Source organism: Hypomesus nipponensis, chromosome 8 (genome assembly GCF_054491055.1).
Source record: "Hypomesus nipponensis isolate SF chromosome 8, ASM5449105v1, whole genome shotgun sequence".
Taxonomy (NCBI): Eukaryota; Metazoa; Chordata; class Actinopteri; order Osmeriformes; family Osmeridae; genus Hypomesus; species Hypomesus nipponensis.
The window spans coordinates 3,006,052-3,017,346 of NC_140368.1; the positions used below are offsets into that span (position 1 = coordinate 3,006,052).

Below are 11,295 nucleotides of genomic sequence, written 5' to 3' on the forward strand. Positions count from 1 at the left end.
AGGTATGCTACAATAACAAGGCAGTGTCAGGATAATATTTCTTTATTCATAACATTTACATACATTACATATTCGTAGGCCAAATGTAAGAAACAGTAAAAACCCAATTGATAGTGAAAACGTTGTCCAACAACACTACAGAAACAACCGATGTACAGTACAACAGACTGTACAACCATGTTCTTAAATCAACATTGACAGCAACATAAAGGCACACGTGTAGAGGCAGAACTCACGAAACGTATTCTCAATTGAACCGTGTTAAATATAAAAGTGTGTTTCAGTAGAAGTAGGTGAAGCCTGAGGGTACCGTCTTTTTTTGTTGTTGATCATAGATCAAAAGAATTAACTTCTAAGATGAACCATGGCTTGCCGTGACACTAATGTGTCGTGTTACCCTCTTTTGGATTGCATTATCACGTAAAACTCAGTCACTGATCTAAAATCTTCAAATAAAAAAGGTATCCTAACTGCACCTTATTAAAAGATTACTAATTCATCCTGGCTAAAAGGCTCCTGAGAATGTTTTTTTAATATTTAAATGGTCTAATGTTTATCACAAACCAGCTGTAAAACCGCAAACCAGATACAATTTAAATAAGTCTATAGAAGGAAAAATGTAATAAAAATAAATGTATTTTTCTACAAAAGTAGAAGAAACCCGCACTCAGTTACCAATATGAAATAGAAATTCATTCTGACAATAAGCAAGTAAATTGTGCAAAATGTCAAATTAAATTATAAATTAAATAGTAATTTTCTACAAGTTTGTACACATTCTACAGGTCCTGACCTTAGCTCTAGAGTAAAATGTTTTAACTGCCATTTGCACACTCACTAGTGTATCCACATACAAGAAAGGGAAAAAAACATCACTGTGAACTGTGAACATAACTTATCTGAACCAACCTGACAAAATAATTCTCCACCCATCATTCCTCCATGTTGGAAATGGTTCTGGAACCTTTCACCTTACATGACAACAACGCCGGCAGCATTTATAAACATCCACAAACACCTGGTGCCAGAGGATCAAAGGCCCTGGGATTTGTTGGCCTTAGTGACAGAATGTTGGCCTTAGTGACAGGATGTCGCTGTGATGCTGAAGACAAGGCTACGACAACTTCCCAGGAGTCCGTTCCTAGAGTCTTGTAGCCCCCGGAGGCACACCTCAAGAGTCAAAAATGGCATCCTGTGACCACAAGGTGCGCTGGTGTCACTGTGGGGGCATTGCTGTTCTGTTGGCTAAGGCAAAGTTCTGCTGGAGTAGGACTAGAGAACCGCGGAGCTGGGGAGAGGGACAGCAGAGTCAGCATTATGAGAAGCACATGCAGATCTCATTCTGGAGCATCTTTTCACAGCAGTATCAGAGTGCATATGTAGGGCAAGGACAACAGTGCAGTCTGTAGCTAGCACGGTCTTACCCAGCGACACAGCGCTGTTTTTATTTTATTTCAAGGACACCGAGTAATGAATTATGAACATTGAGTGTTTGTGTGAGATTTCTGTGTCAAATAAGGGTAGACACATGCACACACCTGTTCCAACAGGTTGATAGAGTCCTGTAAGACAGCTTTCATCAGCTGGTTCTCCTCTCTCGTCCTGTGAGGAGTGGGCGGTCTGGCGCCGAAGTCTGGAGCCAAACTGGGGCAAAGAACAGGCAGACAACACACACAACGCTAATTTAAAAACCTGTGCAATTATTGTTATTTTTTTGTCGGTTAGCAGACGCTCTTATCCAGAGCGTAAGTACAGAGTCATACTGCTGAGGCAAGTTGGGTGAAGTGCCTTTCTCAAGGACACAACGTCATTTTTCACAGCCAGGAATTGAACCGGCAACCTTCTGATTAATAGCCCAATTCCCTAACCGCTCAGCCATCTGAGCTTCTCTAATCCACCCAGGAGTCCTCAGACAGGATAATGGTGAGCAGGCTCGGCGACAGAATCAATCAGATGGGGGGGGGGGGGGGGGGGGGGGCGCATAGCCCGTCAATGCCACCCCCTTGGTGGTGAGGAGAGGAGAGCAGAGAGGATAGAGAGGCTGGGCTACCTGGCCTCGCTCCTCTCCCTCAGACGGTTCTTGGTGCTGAGGAACATGCGGTGAGCCACATCCTCCATGGCCCACAGCTTGAAGAACAGCCCCAGGTTCATTACCGTCAGAATCAGCAGGCTGCAGGGGACGACCAGAAACACTGTGCTTAGATTATGAAAACACACTGAAGTACAGCACAACAGAGTCGAAAAGCTGTTCGGGGGGGGGGGAGAAAGAAAATTAAGGATATAAAAAAAAAACTAATGCGAAATTACTGTCTCAGTATGAAGAGTACATTTTTTCCCCCCTCTCTCTCATACTAGGTTTACAGGAACAAGTGGATAAACCGGTCTGGGCACTCTAGTCTCTGATCAAGATCGTGTTAATCTTTTTTTTTTGTGAGTGCTCCAATTTTGTTGACTTACATGACACTCATTCCAGCAACAATGGTGGTAATGTTCCACCTTTGTTGATCCTTCATATCCATCGTCCCTGAAACACAGCAAAGAAGAGCAGTCATTAAAACGGACCCAGGTCAACAGCATGTACACAAATGCTTGAAATGCCCCGTTTTTTCCCCAGAAAGATCTCTCCAGTTGGCGTGTGATTCACAAGCAGATTAAGATCGAGATCTCCTGGTGACTTACATGAAGTGAATCCTATACAGGCAGTGTAAGATACTTACGCTTACATTTAGTCATTTAGCAGACGCTCTTCTCCAGAGCGACTTACAGTAAGTACAGGGACATCCCCCCCGAGGCAAGTAGGGTGAAGTGCCTTGCCCAAGGACACGTCAATTGGCACGGTGGGGAACCGATCTGGCAACCTTCTGATTACCCGCCCGACTCCCTCACCACTCAGCCATGTGACTTACCCATGCCCCCTTCTCTGTGGTGATCAGGGTCCGTCCCATACTGCTTGTTGGGCTTCATGTGCCCAGACAGGGTCCTACTGTACGCCCGTCGCCTCCGCCGGAGACCTCCAGCCTTCCCAGCATCCCCCCCGGCCTGGTTGAGCTCTGCATCCTCCTTCAGCAGCTCCGACTCTGACCACGTCACAGAGCAAACAAGACACGTTGGAGCAGATGAATGAATGTGTGAGGGGTGAGTCGGCAAAGACTTGCGGGTTCAAGGTCACGCAGTGCATTGAGATGTTAGGACAGACGTACACAAGCAGTGCTCTGGTTAGTGCGTAACTCAATGTTGAGAACAACTGTCGGGGAAAAGGATGTCCTTTAGAATCAGATTGCTTACATTTTACATTTAGCAGACGCTCTTATCCAGAGCAACTTACAGTAAGTACTGGGACATTCCCCCCAGAGGCAAGTAAGGTGAAGTGCCTTGCCCAAGGACACAATGTCATTTTTCACAGCCAGGAATCAAACCGGCAACCTTCTGATTAATAGCCCGATTCCCTAAACGCTCAGCCATCTGACTCCCGCTTACAGTAACCCAGAATTAACCAAAGAGTACCAAACAAAAATGGACTCTCACCCACTTTGTGCTACTCACCCAGGTGTTTAAAGTAATCTTCCAGACCACTCCAGGAGTTCTTGGTGATGAAGGACTTAATCAAACTCCACGGTTCCTTCCTGTACTTCACATCGGTGTCGATCCTAAATACAAAACATCTCAATTAAATACATACTGCCTTTCTAGACAATAAACACAGAGATTCTCCTTTGACAGAGCTAGCCAGCGAGCAAGCATGTGCTGTAACAATAAATTAAAAATGTTCCTCACCTCAGACGACACTTCCGCTTGGAGTTGCGAATGATACAGTATCGATTCTGAGTGTAGAAGTAGTCGTGGTATGGCACGTCATGCGTGTAGACCTCGGCATTGACCAGATAGTAATGACCCTCCCTGGACTCTTTGTAAAGGGTCTGACCAGCAGGGCACTCATTAGAACACACACGGCAACATCCGCAAATCATACTCAAAGTGTACTTTCACGCAAACAAATCATCGACTCATCCCTGCTGCTCTGAAGTCAGAACCCCCCCACACACACACACACACACCTGGTTCTCTGTGGCGGTGGAGAACTTTCCAATCAGAGGGTTGTTGATGGTGATGGTGTAGTTGAGGTTCCTCTTCATGGCACCAGAGGCTTCTCTCTCCCACGGGTTCAGTCTTGAATCTGGACACGACACAGAGCCAGGAGCTAGGTTAACAAACCATGGATTTACAAACCTGTAAATGACTGACTGTGACTCTGGAGCATGTGTAGAAGAAATTTTAAAAAAGCACTTTTTCCGATATCTGATGCAAGTCATTCATGAATCAGCTTAATTTCTGTTGAATGACTGGACATAAGGCATTTTCCAGGGTCATGTGGGATGATACTTCGAGGGAGGTGAAAGGTTAAACTCACTCGTGATCTTTCTGGCCTTCATGAACCTGCGCATGAACGGAGAATCTGAGAAGAGCAGCTCGAACATCTTCTCAGCGCTGAAGTGGAAGACCCGGTTCACGTACATCCGGCCCTGCTCCTGCGACACACACGCTCGCTCCTCTACAAGGTCTGACAGAGAAAGAGAGAGAGACAAAGAGACAGAGAGAGGAGAGAGAGAGACCAACAGAAAGACATAAATGTATTGATTGTAATGGCCAATGTAAAGGCCACCTCTATCTCTCCAAAACAGCTTTACTGAGGTAGCAGGTTGGTTTGATTCTCACCCTCGTCAGGACCGCTCTCTGACCCGCTTTGCTCAGATAAGCCGTCAAGGTTGGCATTGAGGTCCAAAGAGAGGGAGGAGCGCTTGGAGACCCTCTCTGGAGCGAGTCTGTCTAGGGCCGGACTGCGGCTGCGTTGCTGGGAAGGGCTGGTCCCACGAGAGTCTTCCTGCTGGACACACGTGGACAGACACAAGCACAGAAGAAGAAAAAAAAAACCATCAATATCAGAAGGCGTCATGACGAACACGCGTAATGGACGAACACAGACTGGAGCTTGTACCATGCTGCCAGAGTTGGGGCTGAGGGGGAAAGGCATGTCCTCTCCCTGGGGGGTGGATGTCTGGAGGGGCTCCTGGTCCACCTGATGAAGACGCACAGAGGGCATTCTCTCCAGACGGCCTAAATTCTCCTCCACACTCGGTCTCATGGTTAAGCTGCACAGGGAGATATTGGCAAATCAGGCATGGCATTTCAGTAGTAAAGACATACAGAGTAGGCTAAAGCATGCGAGTTCTTACTTATGCTGTGGTGTTGATTCTGCCGCTACTTGTAGGCTGTCCATCTCTTCATGGCTCAGGCCAAGATCGTTTCCATAGTGCTGCTTTACCATCTGCCACAGCTCTATACTCGTCAGGGGCTAGGACAGCACAGTAGAAACTATGAAAAGAAGCCAAAGGTACTTTTGATAAACCGCATTCACACTCCATACGCAGATGCTCGCAAACAATGTTTTGTTTTCCGAAATCTCACAAGTTATTCGACGCCAAACTCGACTGCGTGGAGCCTACTTTTCAAATGCACTAGGCTACAAACCTGCCGAGAGCAAAAAAACGATACCGCGATAACAGCTTTTAGCTCTACACCAGGCAACGTCAGGTTATAGACTTTATTTATATTATCAGATTCGTTTGTTTTGTTTTTTTAGTTAGCTTGACCACTCCACTCTGTTAACATAAGTTAAGTCCGTGGCTTGTTCAACGCCAGAAAAGAAGCAAAACAAACAAGCTTGGGCACGATGTGTTCAATCCAACAACATAGGGAATTGTGATATTAGTAACCTGCTGCTACCAAGTTTTGTACAAGTCAGTACAATATCATTATAAAAAAAAAAAAGTGTGATACACTTACTTTTCAGTGCTCGTTTTCTCACTACCTCAGTTTTTCACTACCCTCGGAGTTCGCTGGACTGTGAACTACCACAACCTGCAATAAGGAAGTCCTCGTGCGTTCCTCCAATGCAACTTCGTTTCAGACCCAACAATTAGAGAGAGCTCCTCCCCTTTATATCGAGACAGGTAACTGCTTATACGCATACATACCTCGGATCCCATTCAGTTGTGACGAAAACTGACATTATAATTCAGTAAAGTAGAATTTAAGTTTAAGCTAAATATCGATTGTTAAAACCAAAACGTTATTCTCCGCGCCTGACAGCTCTTCACGTTTATGCTAATGAGCTCTCCCCTCACGCCTTGAAGGGGGTCATTGAACTTCACCTTTGTTCCCGACTGCCATTAGTGTTTCGTACGGAGTTGTTTGCGTTATAGCTGTATTCCCTCGGCTCACAGTCCTAGGAGCATGGCCTACTAGCACGGTTGTCAAGAGCAATATCCATGCAAATCTCAGAGGTGAGATCATAAAACGATGAAATCTTTACGTCTAATTACCAAGTCGCCAAGGCTGGAATCACATAGCCTACAGTAGGTATATCACTCAACCCTGTTAAGCAGTCCTGCTCAGTCCGAAAGACGGAAACTAAAGGCCATTCAGAATCGGACTGTAGCCAGATGTAAGCACGGTGTGTACTTAGGGTTGATTAGATAAGACCAGGGTAAAGTCACAGTCCTAATAGCGGTGCACAAGACAGGTCACATGGAACAGCACCGGTTGTGATACTCAAAACGTACCCAGGCAGTTGCAACTGTTTGACATACATCATGGGATCAATGCAATGGAATTCAGAATAAATAAAGAAAAGAACAGTCTGCCTTGTGAATATTAGGGCCTCATAATAGGGATGCTAGAGCTTTCGTTTGAGATGTGAGCATCTTACAGGGATGGGTTTCTGAGGCGATGCTACTGTATGATAGTTTACCATTCCTGTTCAAATATTTGAACCTGATCTATGAACATGCAGGACAGCTACATTGTATGCAGTTAGGCAATACTGTTCCTGGGTTTCAGCTCACACCCAAACCTTCCAGATCTGTGATACGGACTGAACGACACCACAAGTCAGGAACAGTGCTCTGAAGTGCAATTTCCCCCGGTGTGGTGGATTTTTTTGGCATGGATTCGGTAAGTGTCATGTCACCTCATCTGATCAGTGCCTTACCTTGTCCATCAGAGTGTTCTGCCACATGCGGAACACACCCTGGTAACTTTTCTCTCTCGATGAGAAGGAGGTAAAGAACAGCTGTTTTGGGGAAACCAAAATCACCAACAAGTTAATTTGTATCAAAGTGATACGTCTAGCATCTTGAAATGAAAACATTTGTTTGTGTAGATGCCCTTTTGAACAGGCAATCTTGACAGTATCAGAATCAGGTTTACTGCCAAGTGAGTTACACAAACGAGGAATTTGCTGTGATGACATACACAAACAAGGAATACCGTGTTCCTGAATAGTGATGTTTGGTGTACCTTTTCTGTGTCGGTGGAAACCTGGATGGCGTTCGGAATGAGTCTGGCTGTCTTTTCTCTGCTCATGGAGGTTATGTCCCTCAGAGTTAACACGATCTATAACATAAAGGTTATGTCCCTCAGAGTTAACACGATCTATAACATGAAGGTTATGTCCCTCAGAGTTAACACGATCTATAACATGAAGGTTATGTCTCTCAGAGTTAACACGATCTATAACATGAAGGTTATGTCCCTCAGAGTTAACACGATCTATAACATGAAGGTTATGTCCCTCAGAGTTAACACGATCTATAACATGAAGGTTATGTCTCTCAGAGTTAACACGATCTATAACATGAAGGTTATGTCTCTCAGAGTTAACACGATCTATAACATGAAGGTTATGTCCCTCAGAGTTAACACGATCTATAACATGAAGGTTATGTCCCTCAGAGTTAACACGATCTATAACATGAAGGTTATGTCCCTCAGAGTTAACACGATCTATAACATGAAGGTTATGTCCCTCAGAGTTAACACGATCTATAACATGAAGGTTATGTCCCTCAGAGTTAACACGATCTATAACATGAAGGTTATGTCTCTCAGAGTTAACACGATCTATAACATGAAGGTTATGTCCCTCAGAGTTAACATGATCTATAACATGAAGGTTATGTCCCTCAGAGTTAACATGATCTATAACATGAAGGTTATGTCCCTCAGAGTTAACACGATCTATAACATGAAGGTTATGTCTCTCAGAGTTAACACGATCTATAACATGGAGGTTATGTCTCTCAGAGTTAACATGATCTATAACATGAAGGTTATGTCCCTCAGAGTTAACACGATCTATAACATGAAGGTTATGTCCCTCAGAGTTAACACGATCTATAACATGAAGGTTATGTCTCTCAGAGTTAACATGATCTATAACATGATCTATAACACAGATCACAAAAAGGAGAGTCAACTGACACTGTTCACAAGCAGTAGGTTCATTAATAAAACCCATGCTTTTGTTCACTCAGACATTCTAGAAAATGCACACATTTAGAACACTAACACACACTCTTTCTCCAGAAGACAAACACACACACACACCTTAGGATGTATTCAAGCATTCAGAATAAATACTTCCTCATAGTGGCTCATTGATTCTCCCTCTCCCACTCCCTCTCCTCCTTCTCCTTCTCCCTCTCCTTCTCCCTCTCCTTCTCCTTCTCCTTCTCCTTCTCCCTCTCCCTCTCCTTCTCCCTCTCCTTCTCCCTCTCCTTCTCCTTCTCCTTCTCCCTCTCCCTCTCCTTCTCCCTCTCCCTCTCCCTCTCCCTCTCCCTCTCCCTCTCCCTCTCTCTCTCCCTCTCCCTCTCCCTCTCCCTCTCCCTCTCCCTCTCCCTCTCCCTCTCCCTCTCCCTCTCCCTCTCCCTCCCCCTCCCCCTCCCTCCCTCCCTCCCCCTCTCCCTCTCCCTCTCCCTCTCCCTCTCCCTCTCCCTCTCCCTCTCCCTCTCCCTCTCCCTCTCCCTCTCCCTCTCCCTCCCCCTCTCCCTCTCCCTCCCTCATCCTCTGCACTGTTTGTTCTCACCTTTGTCCCCCTGAACACATTGCTGTAGAAGCAGAGGCAGTTCTCAGACAGGTAAAGCCGTCCTTGCAGTAGAATGTCTCTCTGCAGGGCGCACGGGTAGTCTGGGGAACAGATTAGACAGATATACAGATCCACTCAACCCAAAGTAAGGAAGCAGCAGGATATTCTGTGCGGTGTTTAAATGCACAAAGGGTGGAAAAAGCTACTGTAAGGTGCTGAGATCCACCGGGTAACTGACCCACTATAAGTCGTTCTGACTCCTGCAGCTCTTTGAAGAGCTTCTTGAATTCATCAGACCTCTGTTTGTAGGTAGGGGGCGGGACCTGGGGAGCTGCTAGACACGCCCCCTGAGGATCTGACACCTGAGCAACAGACATCAAACACACAAATAAACCAACATTGAGTTTCAGAAGAACAGGTCGACATAACACAAACGGACGACTTTAATGCAAAACTTATATTTATAAATGAGATAACTGCAAAGTTGTATCCATTATTATTTGTAATTTTTTATGTTCAGTGAAAACTCTAACATCTATATCCAAAATCAGATAATGTTGAGAATCTGGATTCAAGCAAATGTTCAACAAAAAAACGACAGAATCTTAATGATGTTTGAGTGTTTCAACCTGGATGTGATGAAATACTTTCAACATGTGCTGCAGAGAAACTGCTTTTGTGGACTCCACTAGAGGGCAGCAATTTGAGATATGTGTGAGTTTTGTGTATGTTAAGCAAAGGAGTAAATCAGTGCAAGTTTGGCTGTATCTATGTGTACCTCGAATAGTTTGTGAGTATGTTTGCAAATGTCTGATAGATGAGAATAGAAAGATATTTGACCTCATCTTCATCGGAGCTCGATCTGAAATCCCCTATAGATGCAGTCTCGTCTGTGAAATCACTTCCAATCCCTATACTGGACCCTTGGTCCATTTCTGCGGGCTGTATTGGAAGGACACATACAGACGACACATGACTAATTACAAATATTCATGTAAGGATGCTGTTTTTTGGCCATTCCAAACATGTTGTCTGGTTTGCTACGGTGCACATACAGACCTAGGGTATACTACAACAGGGTAACAGGTCACAATGGCAAACTGCACTGCGTTAGGTACAAACGGGTTTATCCTGCCCTGCTACCCAGGAGAAACTGTAGCCAAGACAACTCCCATCGAGTATCATATACAAGACAATCCACTGAATGTGAAGTGACTTGTTAAAGCATGTAGACTTTGTAAACATTAGGGGCTTAGCCCAGCCTAGTACCTAGTCAAGTTTTTTTTTATCTGAGCAGAGACGGACTTCCTCAGGTATCACGAGCGAAATATGTTGGCTTTGAGCGCAAAATAGTTTTGGAGCTTTATGTGATATAAACATTACGTTAGACTCGTAATGTTATATTTACTGAAAATGACAAGACACATTTTTACCTAAAAGATTCGTTTTTTTTGCCCCAGAAGCCACCCCATGGTTGGGTCACTGACTTTTTGATAAGCTACAACTCAGCACAATTAACTCATGCATTCACTCATTCAGTGAATGCATTCACTTTATTATATGTCCAGAGAATATGCACGTGAGACGGGAAAACATTTGACCAGTGGATGTTGAATCTACTTCTACACGATAAATTGACCAGCCAAAATCAGTTTTATTTTACTCGTTGATTCTTTAACGTAGACTTGACGTGTCAAATATATTATAAACAACATCTTAGCCTATTTTAATGGTTATAATCGGAATAGCTACCGCTGCATAAAGATGATCGGTTCGTTGCGCAAATAGCTGGCAAAGGTCACGAAAGGCGACCCTGTGGGTAAAATGCCACCTCGACAGCTGGTTCCCCGTAATAAGGTTTCACATCATGTTCATTGTGGTATAAATGTTCTGTGAAAACATACCTTTTGTTTCACCCAGGTGAGGACCAGACCTGAGATGGTTATCTTCTTCTGCAAATTCTAAGTGAGTCTTGGATGACACATTTCTGAAATCATGCGCTCGATTCAGATCCTGTTCCTTCGATGACTTGGATCACACCAAGTGCGGTCTCATTAGTGGAACTAGCTTTCCGTTCACCTGGTAACAAGCGTCACATAGGGAACCAGTTTGTTGATATGGGAGCTGCATACCTTTAAAGCTGTTGTCATCGGGCCTGTGCTCACCCTATTAGCATTTGCATACTTTAACTGATAGCAGACTAGCGAGTCTAAAAATACACCCTCTCGATCGATACATGATACCACTGGGTTGTCATCCAGGTGAACATCAATCTTTACAGTATGTTCATTAATGAGTCGGCAATCAACCAAAAAAGACAACGTAGAGGAATTACAGGTTGAAATTGTAGATTGAAAACGATTATTTCCGTC

General features: G+C 44.4%; 1 protein-coding gene across 2 annotated transcripts; it reads right to left on the minus strand.

Moving 5' to 3' along the window:
• Positions 1 to 26: 26 nt before the first annotated feature.
• gramd1c (GRAM domain containing 1c) lies at positions 27 to 10,991 on the minus strand. 2 transcript variants are annotated; one of them, XM_084703063.1, is made up of 18 exons: positions 10,828 to 10,991; positions 9,764 to 9,865; positions 9,162 to 9,285; positions 8,924 to 9,024; positions 7,357 to 7,452; positions 7,049 to 7,129; positions 5,232 to 5,350; positions 4,994 to 5,147; positions 4,714 to 4,879; positions 4,409 to 4,558; positions 4,056 to 4,174; positions 3,775 to 3,917; positions 3,544 to 3,647; positions 2,907 to 3,077; positions 2,458 to 2,524; positions 2,051 to 2,170; positions 1,539 to 1,644; positions 27 to 1,288 (listed from the first exon to the last, which is right to left on the minus strand). In XM_084703063.1, the coding sequence occupies exons 2-18, from the start codon at positions 9,854 to 9,856 to the stop codon at positions 1,217 to 1,219; spliced, it is 1,986 nt and encodes a 661-aa protein (XP_084559189.1). In that variant the 5' UTR covers positions 9,857 to 9,865; positions 10,828 to 10,991; the 3' UTR covers positions 27 to 1,216. The 2 variants fall into 2 exon arrangements, with proteins under 2 accessions (XP_084559189.1, XP_084559188.1); XM_084703062.1 differs by having other exon boundaries at positions 4,714 to 4,882; positions 10,828 to 10,989.
• Positions 10,992 to 11,295: the final 304 nt, after the last annotated feature.

Coding starts and splice junctions, on each gene's coding strand:
- gramd1c (XM_084703062.1), bottom strand. CDS start 9,856: ATGGACCAAGGGTCCAGTATAGGGATTGGAAGTGATTTCACAGACGAG. Junction 9,286..9,763: donor CGAGCTCCGATGAAGATGAG/GTCAAATATCTT, acceptor TCTGTTGCTCAG/GTGTCAGATCCTCAGGGGGC. Junction 3,078..3,543: donor AGATTACTTTAAACACCTGG/GTGAGTAGCACA, acceptor TGACGTGGTCAG/AGTCGGAGCTGCTGAAGGAG.